The 20,664-nt window shown below is 39.4% G+C and overlaps 1 protein-coding gene across 1 annotated transcript in view; it reads right to left on the bottom strand.

Annotated features, from left to right (window-relative positions):
* The window catches only part of Fbxl13 (F-box and leucine rich repeat protein 13), a 195,523-nt gene that overhangs the window by 113,630 nt on the left and 61,229 nt on the right, over nucleotides 1-20,664 (bottom strand). Inside the window, exons 8-9 of the mRNA XM_060373954.1 lie at nucleotides 18,669-18,764; nucleotides 15,001-15,130 (exon numbers count right to left, since the gene is read on the bottom strand). Coding sequence (XP_060229937.1) covers nucleotides 15,001-15,130; nucleotides 18,669-18,764 — 226 coding nt within the window. The remainder of the gene's footprint in view (nucleotides 1-15,000; nucleotides 15,131-18,668; nucleotides 18,765-20,664) is intronic.

Here is a 20,664-nt window from a genome sequence, read left to right as displayed (position 1 = left end):
TCTGTTCCAGAGTAAGGCTCTGGTAACCTAATTCTCAGTCACGCCTCACTGGTGAAACAACCACACACCCTGTCACAATAAGCAGGTAGAGACTGTGAGACGTAGTGTGAGCAGCCAGTCAGAAAGGCTGAGAAACCTGGGTACCTGATGCGAATCATGAGCCTGAAGCCCTGTAACCACCACTGACTACGGAAGCCACTTGTCAAGGGTAAGGGGGCCCAAGTCCTTCTTCCAAAAGTAATAGGGCAAGGACCGTAAACCAAATCATAAAATTAGGGTTCAGGGTCAGAAGCTGGGGCGAAAAGGCAGAAAACAGGAGAGAACATCAGACAATTGAGGGCAGGATGTGCATTCAGGGTGATTCCTGCAATCTCGGGTTTTGATTGAGATTACATCGCCTAGAAAATAAATAGCCAGCAAAAGATGGAAGGGGAGGAGAACCGCCCCTATCAGTGGACTTGGGGAGGAGCATGGGAGGAGAAGAGGGAGAGAGGGTGGGATTGGGAGGGGATGTGGGAGGGGGCTACAGCGGGGATACAAAGTGAATAAACTGTAATAAATAAAAAATAAATTACAAACAGGTTGTGCACAGAGAATATAATTCTGACTTAATGAGCTTACATGCAGGGATACTCCACACACAGGGCAAACCACATGGAAAGAAACATGTATCCTTGTGAAACACTGCTTTCAGCATATTTCGTCCTACACACAACACTTTTTCACTTCTCTAGCAAGACATTTGGTATAAAGTATAGCAACTGGCCTTCCTTAATTCTTGCAAAAAGCTGCCCAAGCTTGAAAGATGATATATGATAAATAGCACTGAGTACTTTATAAAGTGTCTTGATACTGAGCACTGTACTAAAAGTTTCTCATATTCTACTTGTAATTACGAGATCCCTCTGATGACCATAATGTTATCTACCTTTCAAAGATGAGGAACCCACAGCTCGGGGATTGGGTAACTTGGACAAAGCCACACAGCTGGCAGGTGATAACGCCAGGACCCAGAGCCATGCAAACCTCTTCTGTTGTACAGGGAAACATGGTCCTTGCCTTTGACTCCCTAGATCAGAATACCCAAACCCAGATCCTCAAAATTTGACAGATGTGAGGGGCATTATAAGCCTTTGCCCTCAGGATCACTAATGAGACTAGCCGACAGGGAAGACATTTTAATATATATTAATATGTATAGGAAACCAAGATAATAGAAGCGAGAAGAATTGCCAGTAGTGCTGGTTTGGTTTAGGGCATTTGTGTGGACTGTGAGGGTCTGAACTCCTCACTGAATTCACGAGAGGTTTAGGTATAGGAAATGCAAATCCCACATTACACACCAAGACAGCTGTTAGCTTTATATTGCTGCTCGAGAGAACTGATGGACTCCCTTATCATTGTCCACCGGTCCCCAGGTAGGGTAGTAAGGACGAGAACCTGAAGTGGCCAAGACTTGGGGTTAGAATCCAGATGTGACCTCAGTGGCAGGCAGGAGGATTATCCCTGGCTGCAAAGGATTTAGGAGGGAAGCAAATTCAGAGATTCAGAGAAAGGGTCCAAATTATTTCCTGCTTCGATTTCTTAGCAGCTAGCTAAGATTTTTAGATCCAGCATCTTCCCCTGGGATGTATTTGGAAATAGGCTCTGGAATACATTACAATAGAAATTAGTCTCTGCCATCCAAAAGCTAAGTGAGTTGGAATGCTGAGACTGCTCAGAGCCTTAGCTGAAGTTATGTTATTGAAAGTGCAAGCTTTATTCATCTCCAAGTGAGAGCTGCTTCTTGAAGGAAGCACAGACGATTTCTCTGTTACCACGTCCTTACTTGACAGTTACTCCATAGCCTGACTTTGGACATTTCTGTATGTTCAGTAGACAGCACAGTTCAGAATCTATATAACACAAAACTAGTATATATACTATTATATTACAAATTATATATTATAAATATTATATATTATATGCCATACATATACTAAACTAGTAAAAATATGATAATAATTCTGAGATGCACGTATTTGAAAAAGCATGCACATCATTTGGATAGAGTTGTGTTTTAAAAGTCTTTCTTCTAGACTGAAGAAACTTTAGTTTTCTAAAGTTAAATTTTTACTCCTAGTTGAAGCCTCCTAAGTACCAAGCCTGTAACTGCTGGCCTAATGCCCAGTTACTTGGGAAAATAGTTAATATTTTATAAATCCTTTATTTCATTCGCTAACAATGCCTTCCTCTGGAGTGTAGTCACTCTGGAAATTCATGTTTTATTTCAGAAAGCTGAGATATTCTTCTGCTCTGACAAACAGATGTAGTTCAGTAATGAGTCTACTTGTCTGAATTCCATAAAAGCGTCCCAAGAGTCTTAAGACACTACTTTACTGTGCATGTTCCTTGAGCTTCCATTTCTATGAAGACTACACTGCTGTGCCAGGCGGTCAAGTGACCCAAAAGTTCCACCAAATTTATCTTCAACCTAAAATCAGAAAACCAGACCTCTGGCCAGAAATATGCATAATTCTATACACACCAGTAGAAGACTGGAGAGGAAGAAGAAATACTTTTGTCTTTTAATGCATTCAAGGTTGCAAAAATTAAAATTGGTTTTACTAAATCATTGATGATAAATTAAAAATATTACAATAATTGAGACACATATTAAATTTTGCTTCTTTAAAAAATCAGGGTTTGGTCAGATTTGCCTACTTAATTATTGCTATGATAAAGATATTTTTACTAAGAATTACTGTACTTCAAAAATAAACAGGAAAATATAAGAAACTTAAATTTAAAAAAATATTTAGGCTATCTTTGGGCTATGCTATCAAAACAAGCATAAAGTTTCATATATTCTAGTCATCATAATTTGGCATAATTTGATATAAGGAACGTACAGTCAATTTACCCACTGCATAGAAGAGAATTTGGCCCACAAATTTCCATTATCTGAGCATCTTTAGCCTCTACACAATCAGAACAATGTGGCTTATTTTCTTTCTATCCCAAATTGCTCAATGGTTCTGTCTTAACCACCAAAAAGCCTTTGTATGGAATGTTTAGATAGAAGACAAATAGATTTATAGACATTTATCGCTGAGCCCGCACAGTTTCTGAGTTGCAGGACCCTGGTGATTGCAGGCAGAGCCGAGTGAAGAGACCGTGCTGTGGACTCCGAAACACCAGTGTCTCTGTTTTCCAGGTGAGAGAAGAACCCACAGGTGTTGGGAACAAGTGGTTCCAGCCTCTATCCAACTGGCTAGGCTATTCCCACTGTCCTGAAGAAAGCTCCCAGGTTCCAAGGGCACACGATTGCAGCCTCTGACTATCCAACTCCTGGAAGCATGGAAACAGTCTCAGCTTTGGGTCCATGGCTCTACCTATCTACCTGAGGAGACTGACCCAGACCTTAGGAGTGTACAGGATCTCACTTCAAGGTAGTGGCACCCAGCCCACACAGTTTCAGGGCAGCTTGAGCTCAGAAATCACAGAGCGAGCAAGTGAGTGGCAGGGCTGCTGGCTCCAGGAGTTCCCTGGTGAGACGAGAGTTCCTGGGTTCCTAAGGAGACCTGCTTCTCCTCTAGTGCATAAAGGCTAGACACCCCCACTGCCGCTGCCTGTGTGTCTAATTGGGACACAGCCACCTGAGGAGAACTTCAGGCTATTTCCTAAGATCCAGCCGCTAGTCCACAACTACCTCCACAATCCCGAGAAGGGTTGTTCCAGGAACATCCAGCCTCCTCCGGGCTCTTCCTGCACCCTTTAGAAATCCAGAAGGGAACAGCCAGCCAACACCACAGACAAACAGAAGGCCAAAGGCCAACATAAGAACACAATCAACAAAATCCAGGGTAATAACTAGAACTCAGTTATCCCACTGCAAGCAGCCCTGGATACCCTAACACAACCGAAACACAAGAAAATGACCTTAATTATATTTTTTGAAGATGACTGAGGCATTTAAAGAGGAAATGAATAAATCCTTTAAAGAAATACAGGAAAATAAAAGCAAACAGGTAGAGGGCTTTAAAGAGGAAATGAATAAATCACTTAAAGAAACACAGGAAAATACAAACAGGTGAAGAAAATGAATAAAACGATTTAAGACCTAAAAATGAAAATAGAAACAATAAAGAAAACACAAACTGAGGATATCCTAGAGATGGGAAATTTAGGGAAGAAAACAGGAACTACAGAGCATTACCAACAGAATACAAGAGATGGAGATAAGAATCACAGGTGTGAAAGATACAATTGAAGAAATTCATATATTTATCAAAGAAAATGTTAGATCTAAAAACAAACCAAACAAACAAACAAAAAACTCCTGACAAAAAACATCCAAGAAATCAAGGGTACTACAAAAAGATGAAATCTAAGAATAATAGGAATAGAAGAAAGATAAGAGACCAAGCTCCAAAGCCCAGAAAATATTTTCAACAAAATCATAAAAGAAAATTTCTCCAACCTAAAGAAAGAGATGCCTATAAACATACAAGAAGCCTACAGAACACCAAATAGATTAGACTAGAAAAGAAAATCCTCATGTCACATAATAAGCAAAACACTAAATGTACAGAGCAAAGAAAAAATATTAAAAGCTGCAAGGGAAAAAGACCAAGTAACATATAAAGGAAAACCTTTCAGAACCACACCTGACTTCTCAACAGAAACTATGAAAGCCAGATGGGCCTGGCAGATTTCATGCAAACACTAAGAGAACACAGATGTCAGTCCAGACTACTATTCCCAACAAAACTTTCAATCACCATAGATGGAGAAAACAAGATATTCCAGGACAAAATCAGATTTAAACAATTCCTACACATAAATCCTGCCCTATAGAAGATACTAGAAGGAAAACTGCAACCAAAGGAAGTAAACTAAAACAAACAAAAACAACAACAACAAAAACCAGGAAATAAATAATGCCACTGCAGCAAAACCAAAAGAAGAGAAACACATACACTACAACCACTAACATTAAAATAACAGGAGCTAGCTATCATTGATCACTAATATCTGTCAAAATCAGCAGACTTAATTCCCCAATAAAAAGACACAGGCTAACAGAATGGATTCATAAAAAGGACCCACCATTCTGCTGCATACAAGGAACATACCTTAGCAACAAAGATAGACATTTCCTCAGAGTAAAGGGCTGAAAAAAGGTTTTCCATGCAAATGGGCCCAAGAAGCAAGCTGGAGTGGCCATTCTAGTATCTAATAAAATAGACTTTCAACCAAAATTAATCAAAAGAGATGAGGAAGGACACTTAATGCTCATTAAAAGAAAAATACACCAAGATGACATCTCACTTCTGAACATCCATGCCCCAAATACAAGAGCACCCACATTTATAAAATAAGCATTACTAAAGCTTAAATCACACATCAATCCCCACACATTAATAATGGAAGACTTGAACAACCTACTCACACCAAAGGAAAGGTCATCGAGACAAAAACTAAACACAGAAATAATTAAACTAACAAATGCCATGAATGAAATGGACCTAACAGATGTCTACAGAACATTTTCCCCAAACACAAAGGAATATGCACTCTTCTCAGCACCTCATGGAACCTTCTCCAAAATGGACCATATACTTGGTTACAAAGTATCTTATGTTGTAACACATACAAGAAAATGGAAATAACCCCTTGAAACTTGATAGATCACCGTGGACTAAAGCTAGATTTCAACAACAATGGAAATAAGAGAAAACCTACAACTGAACAACTCTCTACTCAATGACCACTGGATCAGAGAAGATATAAAGATAGAAATTAAAGTTTTTCTAGAATTCAATTAAAATGAAGGGACAACATATCCAAACTTACGGGATACAATGAAAGCAATGCTGAGGAGAATGTTCATAGCACTAAGCGCCTTCATTGGGAAATTGGAGAGTTCTCATACTAGAAATTTAAAAGCACACCTAAAAGCTCTAGATCAAAAAGAAGCAAACACACCCCAGAGGAATAGACAGCAGGAAATTATCAAACTCTGGGCTAAAATCAATAACTAACCTAGACCCATGTGGGCTTACAGAGACGGAAGCCTCAACCAAAGAGCATACACGGACTAGGCCTAGACCCCAAATACATATGTGACTGATGGGCAGTTTGCTCTTCATGTGGGTTTCCTAGTAAGTTGAGCGGGTGCAACCTACATCATGGACTCCGTTGCCTGCATTCGATCACTTTGCCCTATCCAGGCTGCCTTGCCTTGATGAGGAGGAACTCAGTCCTGATGTGACTTGATATGCTGGGGAGGTCAATTTAAAAAAGTTTGGTTTCCAGCCCGTGGGACTGTTAGGAGGCAGTAGAACCTACAGACTAACACCAGACACTGTAAGTGAAAAATAAGCATTTCTGGGGCTGGGGAGACGGCTCAGAGGTTAAGGGCACTGTCTGCTCTTCCAGAGGTCCTGAGTTCAATTCCCAGCAGCCACATGGTGGCTCACAAGCATCTTTCATGAGATCTGGTGCCCTCTTCATGCAGGTGTACATGAAGACAGAACAATGTATATGAAAGAAAGAAAGAGGAAGGAAGAAGGAAAGAAAGAAAGAAAATAAGCATTTTTTTTCTTTTAAGTTATTCATCTCAGAAATTTTGTCCTGGCAACACAAAACTAGCACAATTTATGTCCACAACAATAACTAAGCAGCTGCCACGCATGTGTTCAGTTGTATTGTGGGCTGAAGGTTGAAGACATTACCCTAAATGAGCTAGTCATTCTACTCACATGGAGAACTGAGTCAGCTCATATGTGGAGACAGAAAGCAGAATGGCAGCCAGAAGGAGCCAGGCAAAAAGGAAGAAGGAAGTCAGGGACTTAAGGAGTGATGAGATGTAGCTGTCTGTGAGGCAGATAGTCATGGCTGCACAATGCAAAGATATTTAATTCCACAGAACTGACACAGATAAGGATTAAAATGTTAATTTATGTTAATGTGTATCTTTAAAAAGGCCCAAAAAGTTGGTTACTTGAAACAATTAACAAAATTAACAACACATAAGCTAGTCTGACCAAGAAAAAACACAAACAAGAAACTAGTCTACTAAAAGTGAGACTTTAAAAAAAGCCTGTTAATGCAAACTTTACAGAAATAAAAATGATTATAAGATAATAATCTGAACAGTTATACCCCAACTACAGGAAGTACTATCAATAGTTATACCCCAAATATAGGAAGTGATAACAACAGTGATACCCCAAATACAAGACGTTGACAAGGTTCCAGACATTCAAACTGTCAAAACTGACCCAAGAAATAAAATCTAAACAGGTGTATAATAAAGAAAGATGGAAATAAACATGGGGAGTCTCCAACAAAGAAGAGCCCAGGACCAGATGGCCTCTTTGGCGGATTCTGTCAGACATTTAAAAGATAAGTAATACGAACACTTCTCACACTCTAACAAAAACAAAACAGGAGACAATTCCTCCAATTCCTCCTGAACTCATTCTATAAGGCCAATATTATCCAAATAAGGATGCCAAGAAGATATCACAAGAAAGAAAACATTTATTTCTTTATAATATACATGTAAACACCCTTAAGAAAACATATTGTTTAAAGGGTTATACATGGTAAATGACTAAGATTGGTCAGAGGAGCACACCAGCTCAGAAAAGGAAAGGGATCATTGGGCGTGAGGTGATGGGAGGCAAAGATGATTGAAATATATTGTGTACCTGTATTAACTGTTGTCATGAAATTATGCACAATTAGCATGTGCTGATAAAAACAACAAAAATCAAAACCTACAGCAGAGATGTCCCACCTTGTTGTGACCAGCCGCCCTGATTTCCCCATGAAATATGCTTAAACCACTTCCAGGGAACAAATTATTCAGGGCAGCCAGTCTGTGCTCCTGGGCCATAGCCACTCTTATTTGATCCAAAATAAGCTAGCTGTTATTTCTTTCTTTGGAGGTGGGGGAAAAAAGAAAATCATAGTTCAATACACAAATACCACTCTATGTGACTTACAGTATATTAATAGAGTGGAAGGTGGAAAGCAACTGATGAAGGCAACACATTTAACAAAAACCAACAGACTTATAAGGAGAAAAAACTGCAGTGTAGAATACAATGGAATTCACTCAATCTAATCAAGAACATTAGAGGGTGGGGGAGACTGACAGATAATATCTTACTTATTATGAAAGTCTGAAACTTTCCTCTGAGACCAGAACAAAACAAGGATGTCTGTTTTGTTCACCACCTGTAATCAACAGTTAAGTTCTGACCTATGCAATTAGGTAAGCAAAAGAAATAACAGGCACAGTGGTGTAGAGCTGCTTTGTAGAATGTTTAAAAGGAGCCAGAATTAGTTACAGCATCATAAATACAATAAAACCACCGAATGGTACTCAATGGTTTAATGAGCAAAGTCTATATGAGATTCATTTTATATCAATAAACTACACTTTGGGACTTTTGGAGACACATTCTAACATTCCCCAGAAACTCACTCCAGTATTCAGTATTGCTGTGATCAGTCGTAAGTCAGACTGAAACTTTAAATACTACTTCTTGAGTTCACTTTCTTTACTTAAGAATTGTAGTACACAACAAACTTTCGATATATAGTTCTTATATGTGTGTGGAGAGAGATATAAAGAGACAAACAGAGATGGAGAGAGTAAGGCTTATAATTATTTTATCTACCTTTAAGACTACAAAAATCAACCAGTTCAACTGGTGGAAAAAAGAGATGTTCAATTTCTCTCTCCAGCCTAAATTCCAAAATAATGATGGTTTTTCAAAACTATGTAATATGAGCCAGTTTTGATAGTACATGCCTTTAATCCCAGCAACCGAGAGGCAGAGACGGGTGTATCTCTTTGAGTTTGAGGCAACTCTGGTCTACATTGAAAGTTCCAGGAAAGCTAGAGCTATGTAGAGAGAACAAGAAACAAAATCTCTAATACACATAGAAAACACATCCAAAATGTTCTCAGTGCATCAGAAATTTGTGGTTCCTTAAGAGAGAGACTGATGTGACCAGACTAAAGGAGAAACAGACATGTAAACAGACATGTCTTCTGTGAAGGCAAGAATAGCATATTCTTACGTGGGAGTAGAGGAATTTCAATCCAGCAAAATGGCTGTTCTAGGAAGGGATCATATCCAAAGACATTCTAGGTCTATGTGACCCAGGTGGGATGCAGTTGCACTCTGGATTATGGTATGATTTTGCCGGAATATAGACACATCCTTAGAACACACCTTTAATCCCAGACGATTAAGTTGATGTTAGTTTATAGATGGAAGCAGCCATGCTTGAAAGTGAAGTCCAAACTGAAGGGCAAAGTGATACCTTAGAGAAATACTTGATAGAATAACTGAGAGATAGGATATGCCCAACTCTCACGAGAACAAGACAGGAAAAAGAGGCTACTTAAGTGCAGCAGAGGGAGAGAGAGGAAGGGTTTTTACTGAGAGTTTCTTCCTGCGACAGGTTTACAGAGAGAGGCTGCAGACAGAACAGTCTAGACATTGGTGAAGACAGAAGGAGCCAGAGAATGAGAAAAAGCTAGAATAAAACACATTGCTAAAATTAGTTTGAGACCAGGCAGACAATTCAGTCAGAAGCCAAAAGAAACCAGTTTGAATCAGTCAGCCTGGAGAAGAGTTTGGGCCAGAACAGCTGAGTTGAACCAGCCAGTGAGAGTTCAGAAAGAGCCAGAAAGACCTGGGAAAGGCTCTCATCTCATCTCCTCACCTGAGGAAAAACAAAAGAAAACATAATAAAACATATCTGGTGCCCAACGTGGTTAAAAGGAAAACGCAGTGTGGCTGGAGATGGAGAAAGCCCACCAACATTGCCGAAAGCAGAGGACATCTGACAGAAATGTCACAAAGGACAGAGGACATTGGACATAAAGCCACAGGAAGAAATTTGGCTGTGATTGTCTCTAAAGGAAGCATCAGTTCTTTGAGTTCAGCTGGAAGCTCAAAAAGACTCAAAAGTATCTGGAGCTACAAGAGATTCTGAGACAGCAAATCACTGTAACCCTCCCCCAAAAGATCATTTATATAAACGGACTTTTCTTACATTAAAAAAACAAAACAAAACAATGTGAAACTCTGTTCCAGATCCTTTAAGAGCAAGGGTAGAACTTGAGGGGATTGAAGCGTTCCTTGAAAAAGACTCTGCAGCATTTATAGCAACTTTGCAGCATTTATAGCACCAAAGTAAACACTTCCATACTTTAAATTATAATCTTTATATACTTCCTCTCAAAAAATAACTGTACAACAAGAAAAAATAATTGTACAGCAAGAAAAATTAGCTATGATAGCACAAAAGAGAAGAGAAAGTACTTTATGATGAACCTATGGTACCTGATGAAACTGCAGCTCAAAATAGACAGCCCATGGAACCTACAGTGCCACCTCTTAATGAAATTGAGGAAAGCCAACCATGCCCGTCAGCTTTCCCAGTTACCTGAGAACAAATGCCAGAAAATGGGGAAAATTCACAAAATGAACAACCAGCCTGGAATCCTGTTAAAATACAAGACCTCAAACATTTTAAAGAATCAATAGTAACTTCTGAAATGCATTCACCCTACGTGAGACAGATGTTAAATACCTGGGCTCCCCGCCATACTGAAATGATTTAGCAGCACCTGTACTGGAAGCTGGTTCTCAATTGCAATGGCTGACATGGTGGCATGAAGAAGCTGCTATTATGAAAAATCATAATAGGTCTAAAGGTGTTAATATCATGAAAGATCAATTGTTAGGTGATGGTCAATATGCTTACCTAGAAAAGCAGATGCAATTTGATGACTCTATCATTATACAATGTACTTTAATAGCTTTAAGAGCCTGGAATAAGACAGAGGAACAAGGAATAAGGTCTATGTAATCCATAAAGATTATGCCAAGCCCCAAAGATACTTTTACTGATTTTTTACATAGATTAACATCCACTATAAATAGGCGAGTAGAAGATCCAGATGTGAGACAGGCATTAATTGAAACTTCAGCTTTTGAAAATGCAAATGCAGAGTGTATAAAAGATGTTCTACCTTTAAAAGCTTGATCAGCACCCATGGCTGAACAGATTGGAACTACTACTGCTGATAATGACCCTAATGACTGTGTAATTGAACAAGCAATAGCCAATAACCCTAGATATCAAAATGTCCATTGTTCCAACTGTGGGAGACCAAGTCATTTGAAAAGGGATTGTAGACAAGGTGTTCCTAGAGACTTCTCTAAAGACCTCAGCCTTCTAGGATTTGTAGAAGATGAGTAAAGGTAGGCACTGGACTAATGAATGCAGATCAGCAAGAGATATTTGTGGTAATCCCTTGCTGATAAAAAGCACCGTAAGAGATAATCCTTTAAATATGGGAAATTCCCTGAGGGGAAATGGTAACCTGCCAACATACAACAGGGGCCAGGTATTTCCTGTCAGTAATCCACATAGCAACTAGAGAAAACTAAACTAGGCATTGGAGATGTAATGCATCCTACAGAAGGAAGCACTGTCCTAGGCTTAGCTGTAAGTAAAAATCTCACACTATCGCCCAAATTCAATGCTATAAAATACCCACTGAAGTTCATTGACCTCTACCCCCAAAGACAGTAGGAATGGTTTTAGGATGAAGTAGCCAGACATCACAAGGATTCAATGTGCATCCAAGAATTATAGATGAAGACTTCAAAGTAGTAGAGATTTATACTGTGGCTTGTGTAAAGAAAAGTGTGCAGTTTAAAGTGGGATATAAAATCGCTCAGCTTTTACTGTTTCCATATGTCAAAGGCAAAATAGTTCCAATTGATAGAACAGGAGGATTTGGAAGTACTGAAAGACAGGATTTTTTGGCAAACTGTTGTCAATGACCAAAGACCAAAAATAAAATTAAATGGTATTGAAACTGAAGGTCTGGTGGATATAAGATCTTATATAGCTATAATCTCATGAGATCTTGGAATCCACGTTGGTTCTTTCAGAAGGTATCTAAACATTTTGTAGGGATTCGAACATTATACCAAGAAAACAAAGTGTAAAACTAATTAAATGTGTGGGGCCAGAATGTCAACCAGGAAGATTAAAGCCTTATGTGTCAGATATAACCACAAACCTATGGAGAAGAGATATATCACAATAATGGGGAGCTCAGATTAATATTCCTTCAATCTCAGACAATGGATACCCATTAACTGACACTGTATATTGACATTATATACAATATGGCTTGATTGTTTCTGTGCTTAAATTGGTAAGAACCCCAGCTCACTGGCATGGAGCCAGGCATGGAATGCAAATGCCTAAGGGTCTACTTTAAAAGTTAAGAAATGCTTGCTTGTTTGTGATATGTGTAGATTCATAAATATTTAACTGTAACTTGATAAACAGAAAGGGAGGATAAGATTGGCTGAAAGACACTGGGTTGTATAAAAAAATTACTGTGTTAGATCAACCTGTATATTTTAAAGATGTTTAAACATCAAGATGAAAGTCGGTAAGAGATTTTGCCTCTATTTCCAGAGGTGATGAAAGACTATTGGTTCCATCAAATTGATAGCAATCTGATCTGAATAAGAGAAGCTTCTACATCTCAGGTGAGAGTCAAAGAAAGAGGAGACGCAGAAAGATAGCAAAGCAGATGACCCAGAAAACTGATGCCCCCTGCATGGAACAACTCAACAAACTGGCTCAAAAAAGAGCAGATCATTCATCAGGTTGGCAGAATGGAAAACCTTTATGCTGAAATGGGCATTTGCTGAAGGACAGATGATCAGGACTGTAGTTATGAAGGATGATTGAATCAACAGATCTTCGTAAGGACATTCAGACTGTTGGTGTGATTACTAATTGTTTCTGTTGAAATAGTTAGACTGTGTACAATTTTTAACTTAAACAGAAAGGTGAAAGAAGTAGAGGAATTTAAATCCAGCATCATGGATGCTCTGGCAACAGATCACATTCAAAGATGTTCTAGGTCTATGTGATCCGGCTAGAATGCAGGCATGCTATGGATTGCTATATGATCTGGCTAGAATACAGACACACTCTTAGTACACACCTTTAATCCCAAACAGTGGAGGTAAGGTAGTTTATAGAAGGAAGCAGCCATGTTTGAAAGTGAAGTCTAAATGAGGGCCAGACAAAGTGATGAATCAGAGAAAGATTTGACAGAATGAGTCAGAGACAGGATATGCCCAACTCTTACAAGAACAGGACAGGAAGGGGTACAGGAAGAGAGAGGGAGAAATTTTTTTTTTTTTTTTTACTGAGACTTTCTTACCAGGATAGTTTTACAGAGACAGGTTGTAAAGGGAAGAAGCTAGATACCAGTGAAGACAGAACAAACTAGAGAATGAGAAGGAGGCAGAAGATTAAAACATATTGCCAGAATAGTTTGAGAAATTCAGTCAGAAGCCAAGAGAAACCAGCTTGAATCTTTCAGCTTAAAGAGGAGGTTAGGACAGAGCAACTGAGTTGAACCAGCCAGTGAGAGTTTAGAAAGAGCTAGAAAAGCCTGAGAATGGCTCTCATCTCATCCACTCATCTGAAAAAAATAAAAACAACGTTTATACATGAGGCATATCTGGGAAATTAAGGAGTGTAATAATATTAATACTATTCTCATTGAAAGGATAAAAAAGGGATCCAAGCATAATGCCACATAATTATACATATCTGTGCTCCTTCTCATCACTCCAAAGGAGGGCCTAAGCAACAAAAGGAAAATAAGGAAAAAGATACAAGAGAAGGAATGCACAGACATTAATCTGCTCATAATAACAAATACGATTAAGAATGGAATGTCAAACTGTGCAAACCAGGAAGTGTAACATGTGTTCCAGTACAATATAATTCATGGAGCTCTAAGTTTCTTCCGTACCAGCAGCAACCAATCTAAATGAGTCCCTTTCCCACAATGTCTTTACATTAGTAGAAGAAAAATGTAAAGATACATTTGAACTCTTTCCTCCCTGTTTCACCAAACTCATTCCAGGCCCCTGTCATTGATTTGAAGTGTTCTATTCTCATGCATGTCTTTTACGTCACTACATGTACATATGTCCTTAAACCATATCCACATCGTTGCAATTGTTTCAAGATAAGAATTAAGGTATATGTATAGCATTTTCACATTGAAATTCTTCATATGAATTGAGGTTTTATAGAGGGTATTAGTGTCTATGTCTGTAATTTGACTTTCCCTTTACAATTGTTAGACTTATCCAAAAGTAAGATATTAAGTACAAACATGAAATTCTCTCTCATTATCTGGAATCAGTTGGCTAAATAATTTTTGAAACCCGTTGTTTTCTCTGGGAATATATGTGGTGAGTAAAAAAGTGAACCTCAGAGAACACATAGGTTAAAGACAAACAGCACACTGGAAGCACAATGCAGCCTTGGAAAATGGGAAATAACTTCGATAATCCTCAACAATAAAGCAAAAAAATACATTCTTGTACGTCTATTATACAGAGATTATTTTATAGTCATTGAAAAGAGCTTAGTAAATCTATATGCTGTGATATGGAAAGATTTCCAAGATACAAGAAAATGCAACCAACATGTTCATCACTATGCTGTAAGACAAAACTGTACTTAAAACCTTCAGGATTAAAGTGGGGAGAAAGTGGGAGCCAGAAGAGCATAATGCCAATGCCATTCATTTTAAAAATCATATATACGTCAACATAATTTCAGAAAAACTGACAAAGTAGGAACCTTTCCATAAGCAAATGAATGTTTGAGATGGGATGAGAAGGAATGCTGTTACTACCTATTGTAAGGTTTCATTAAAATAAGAATATATTCTTATATCTTTAGCAGAAAAACTGATGATACATACATGAATTCTAGACAAAGGGGAAAAAAAAGTGATCAAGAAGTACAGTCAAAGGACCGATTCCTGGAGCTTACAATCTCATGACACTGAAGTCTCCTTAGCATTTTTCTCCTATGGCTGGAGACAGGAGATGGGGCAGGAGGGCCAAGCGTACTCACTGACTGATCTCAGAGTCTTTGTTCGCAGGACACAGCCTCGGAAGTTCAAGCGCAGCACCGTTAGACGCCACTTTTGTAGAGTCTTCACCACACATTTGTCTCCGATGTTTTTGGCTGTGGAAAAATCGATCTACAAGGGATAAGTAAAAAGCATTAAGAAATGTGAGAGGGCTATTTTGCACAACATTTTTAAACATTCTTAAAGCATCAAATATACCAGAAGCTCTCCGTAGAGTTGTTCCAGACAGAAAAAAAGATACTAAAACGTCCGAGTGCTCTGGTGTGCAAATTCCCAAAAATAAAGACTATCTTTGCACACACACTTCCAAAGGTATTAGATTCGGCCAGAGATAAAGTACACCAGGATAAAAGTTTGTAGCGCTTTTTCTGAAGTTGGGGATCAAATCCCCATACAGGCTAGGCAAGCAAGTACTCCACCACTGAACTATATTCTCCGTGTACATTCACATCCAATCTTTTGTGAGTTCAGACATACAAAGTAGAAAAACAGTGCGATCTCCTCTATCAAAAAGCTGGGAGAACTCAGAGAATTTGTAACAGCTTGTATTCTTGAATTGCATATGCTTTTGTGATTATCAGTCAATCTGAAACTAACCCTGACCTCTAAGAATTTCCAATCATGTGCATGTATAAAAGAACAAGAAGCAAGATTTTAATAGCAAAAGATGGAGTCAGCCTAATGTCTTCCAATGAAACTGATTAAATACATGCAACATACAACATAAGGCTGGACAGGAGATGAACTTGGGGCAAAAGAACATAATACAGTAAAAGAATACATGAACCAACGTGGCCCAGCTATTCTACATACTCTAGTTCAGTCCAGGGACAACATAATTTTATCTATGAATTTAAGGACAAACTGTTTTCATGAATGCTACTTGATGCCATTCTTTTGCTAAGCGTTGCTTTTCAGAACTCAGGATTCTATTTTGGAAGAACCTGGAGAGCAGAGGTCTTGCGCTGCTCTTTAGGAGAAGAGCAAGTGGCAGGTGAGGGGTTTCCTCATTACCGTCTAATAATTAAGTGCACACTTTGTGGACAGTCAGATTACAGCTTGAATTCTAACCCAGGCACTTACTGACATGTCCTATTAGTCCTATGATGTAACTAACTTGTTTTTCTCACATGTGAAATGAGGAACACGGCAGTGCCTCTCTATGGAGGTAGCACCGATTAACTGCCTAGAATAATGCCCAGTGAATGGCCTGAGCTTAAATTGCAATTACTGGTTACTAATCCAAAACCCATGACCCAGCCTCACAAAAGGGGAAATAAAAAACCTTTCAAACTGTGTAAGGTATAGACATAAGTCTGTTTGATACTGTTAACACTGCACACAAGACACTCCTGTTACTACCTGGCATTTTCTTACATCAACATCTAGGCTAATGGGTCTTTTTTAATATTATCATCCTGGTATTATTTCTACACTCTTTTTATAAGCTGGAAATGACTCTGCATCTCATTCCAAAGACACCCATACAAGTCTCATGGCCAACTATAAAAATGAGGCATACAACATGCCTTGGTGACTTCTTATGTCCCTTGCATGATGCTATAACCTCAGTAGGATCTCTTGTGGCATCCGCCAAGGTCCAGTGGCCATTGTTTCACCTGTTTTCTCCAGCTGGTTCATAGGTGACTTCACCACTTTCCCTCGTTGATAATAACTGGAGGACTGATGAGGCCATGTACTGACCTGTGTCCAGGGGTCCAGACACTAGATACAAAATCTTTACGCTTTTTCGCAGAAACTGAGTGGAGTGGGCAGTGTACCAGAAAACTACAACTCCGTGACTGTGCATCCATTCAGGACTCCATCTAGTTCCGACTTTACTGTTCAGGTCTCAGTCTGTGCAATACCGCCAATGAGCTGACAAGTTAGATTGCCTGCCTTGTGTTTTAGTTTAGCAAAGTGATTCTAAAACCAGAGCCTGCAACTATTCTGCTGACTGGAAGGATTGTAAAGACAGGCTGCTGCGATGGCTACTCTGCGCTCCCAGCTCTGAGTGGGGTGAGCCTAGGAATGTGCATCTCAGACAAGCTCTTCTGTGATGCTGATGCTATTGGCTCAGGACCACACTCAGAGAACAAATGGCTTAAAAGTAACTAATCTCTTATTTATGTGATGGCTGTTTGGGGGTATTCCTAGAAAACTCATAAAGAAAGAAAACTTAAATATAAGTGTTCTAGAGGAAAAAAAAAAATAACACCTACACAATATCAAATAGACTGATCCTGCAGAAGCCTGGCAGGAAATAGAAAAAGTCAACGGAGACCCATTGGATACAGGGGTAGAAAAACAAGCCCATGGCAGGGAAGAACAAAGCCGGAATCGAGAGTGTCCTTGGGTTCTCTTTCCTCTTAGCTCTGCCTTTCCCCGGGACCGTTTAAAAATGGCACAGCAATATGCAGGCAATGAGAAACTGAGATAAGAAACTGGATGTTCAAACCTTGGGCGCTTCAAACAATACAGCTAAAAATATCACCATTATTTATACATTAATTTTCTTGTTTATCAATCAGCCCTTTCTACTCAAAGTCCATGTTAACAGCTGCTCTCATCAGTTCTACGCGTCAACAGCCAAGTTCAGTAAGGACATGCCTCTTTCTCAGAACTAACCTTATAGTTATGGGCTATGAGATGGTCATTACCAATCCTATGCTCTAAGTTGTTTTTCCCCCTTGGGGCTGGGCAGATGGCTCAGATGGCACTGGTTGCTCTCCTCAAGGAGCCAGGTTCCATTCCCAGAAGCCGTGTGCTACACAATGGCTTTGGTAACTCCAGTCCCAAAAAATACAATGCCCTCTTCTGGCCTTGCAGGTGCCAGGCATGCACATGGTCTTAGACGTACATGTGGGCAAAAGACCCGTATGCAAAAAGTAATTATAAAAAATAATATCATGAAATTTTTTTTCTTCTTTTATTTTTTGGGGGAGGGGTTAAGACAAGGTCTCACTATATATCCTTGGCTGATCTGAACTTACTATTTAGACCAGGCTGGCCTTGAACTCACAGAGATCTGCCTGCCTCTGCCTCCTGAGTGCTGGGATTAAAGAGACGCACTATCATGCCTAGCTCAAACAGTTTTATTTTGTTTTTTTTTTCTTTGAAAAGTTTCTTTCTTAGAGTCAAGAGCTCATCACAGACTGAGCCTGGGCTCATCAGCAGGAATAAGAACACAAATAAGGAAACAAGGATGGGGCATAGCTCATCCAACAAAAATGGGGCTCTGCTTCAATATGAAAATAATATCCAATACATTATTTAAAAAATAAAAGTAATATCCAGCTTACATATCCCACCATTTATAATTTAAAATCCAAATACGAAAGAAAGAAAGAAAGAAAGAAAGAAAGAAAGAAAGAAAGAAAGAAAGAAAGGAAGGAAGGAAGGAAGGAAGGAAGGAAGGAAGGAAGGAAGAAAATCCTGATATAGCTCTTAAGATAATGTTATTCTCTCTTTTTTACCTCTTCCTTCAGGTTTGTGCTGACCAAAACCAACCAACAGACAAACCAAAAACACAGAGAGTGCTTTCTGGTGGTGGCCACAGAGAAGGGAGGGCGGAGCAGGGAAGAAGGCAGTTCTGCTGTAGGGCTGTGCGTAAGCCCATTCCCACCGCCCTTCCTGCACCCATACTCACGGCATTCCACAAGGAGCGTCTCTGTACCATCGACATCCAGGAGCGGTTCACTTGGCCACACACAAGCAATTCTTTCAACGTGAGGTACAGGAAAATCTAAACGCAGAGGAAAGAGAAATACTTTAGGATGATATATGACTTTTGGTTGTAGTTCTTTCGTGTGTGTTAGTAACAGCAATGTCTTCTGCATATTAGAGAAGAAGACATTTAAGGGCTAGAGGTAGCTCTCAAGGGAGGGATTTATCTGAAGTCTAAGACTTTATCAGCTGCTGCCTTTTATCACACGGTGGAATGTCATCCTTTTCTAAAGATGTGCTCTATACTACATAATTTTTTTTTTGTTATTTGTTTGTTTTGTTTTAGTTTGTTTGATTTGAGACAGAATCTCACTGTGCATCTCTGGCTGACCTGCAACTTGATACACAAACTAGGCTAGCCTTGAATTTGCAAATATCTTCCTGTCTCTGCCTTCCTAAATTGGGATTAAAGGTTAACAAAAAAAAAAAAAAAAAAAATGTGGAACATGAAGGGGAAAAAAATCCAACAAGAATGAACAGAGATGAAAACAACAGCATCTTAGACTGTGATTACAAAACCTTTATGGCTTAAGATAATAAATTCAGGGAAGGTGACAATCTTAAAAAAGATACTTTCAAAAACATAAAAGCCTAAAAACTAAATTGGAACAGGAGAGATGGCCCCAGTGGTTCAGAGCCTGTGCTGCTCTTTCAGAAGACCTCAGTTCCATTCCCAGCACCCACATCAGTTCACAGCTGCTGTGACTCCAGATCTTGGAGGATCCCATGCCCTCTGGACTCTGAGCATGTCCACGTGTGCTTGGATGCACATGCGCACACACACACACACACACACACACACACACACAGAAATCTTTAAAACTAAAATTCCTGTGAAATGTAAAACTCAATAGATGAGTTAAAACAGTAGAAAGTAAGCAACTATGAAAAAAATTTAGAAAAATAAAGCACAAACAGATTAGAAAATATAAAAGACAAAGGAGTCAAGAAGACATGTTACATAGCATGAAAAAGTCTAATATACATCTTCACAGAATAACCACAAATTAAAATGTTCTAGAAAAAAAAATCTGATGGGATAATGAAATTGCAAACAGCCAAAAGCAACAACAACAAAATTGTAATGTAACCAGAGATAAATTGCTTACAAAGGAATTGTACTTGGATGGTGTCTGAGTTCTTTTCCTGCTGATAAAAGACCCTGGCAAAAGCAATTTAAAGAAGAAAGCGTATGTTGGCTCATGGTTATCAGGATACAGTCCCTCAGGGCAGGAAGTTGTGACTGTGGGAGCCAGGATGTAATCTACTCTGGCAGGAAGATGATACAAGAGCCCGAGACAGCTGGTCAACGTCACACCCACAGTCAGTGAGGAGTGGGAAGTGAATGCGCGTGCTCAGCCAGCTTTTCTCTTTTCCATGCAGTCCAGGAACCACAGAGCTGGAAGCTCACCTCCCGCTTGTGGGATGGTTCTTCCCTGCCCCTGCTAACCTCATTAACATAATCCCTCACAGGTACTCGAGCCGCAAAATAATCCCTCGCTGGTGTGTCTGGAGATGAGCCTTTGAGATGATCCCAGATCCTGTCAGGCTGACAGTTAGCAGTAATCATCACAGGGCGAATAATATATATACATAGGGCAGGAATCAGAAGATAAGCAGCGATCTCAGGAGCCACGTTCCGTAATGTACAACTCAGGAATGACCACAAAGAAAATTTCCGAAGACTATTGAAATTCCCAAAAGGGCGGGGGGAGGGAGGGATACAAAGAGCTTAGGATGAGCAAAGAATCTAACACGTGTATATAACTAAAGACAATAACCTTGTAAAGCAGTAGTATAACTAAAACATTAGATTGGGGGCTGAAGAGATGGCTCAGCAGTTAAGAATGGTCCGAGTAGCTTGCAACTGCCTGTGACTTCCGTTCCAGGGGATACACTGCCCTCTCCTGGCCCCTTCA

Source organism: Meriones unguiculatus, chromosome 21 (assembly GCF_030254825.1).
Source record: "Meriones unguiculatus strain TT.TT164.6M chromosome 21, Bangor_MerUng_6.1, whole genome shotgun sequence".
Taxonomy (NCBI): Eukaryota; Metazoa; Chordata; class Mammalia; order Rodentia; family Muridae; genus Meriones; species Meriones unguiculatus.
Note: the sequence above shows the minus strand (reverse complement) of the source record. Positions and strands in the feature narration are given on the sequence as shown.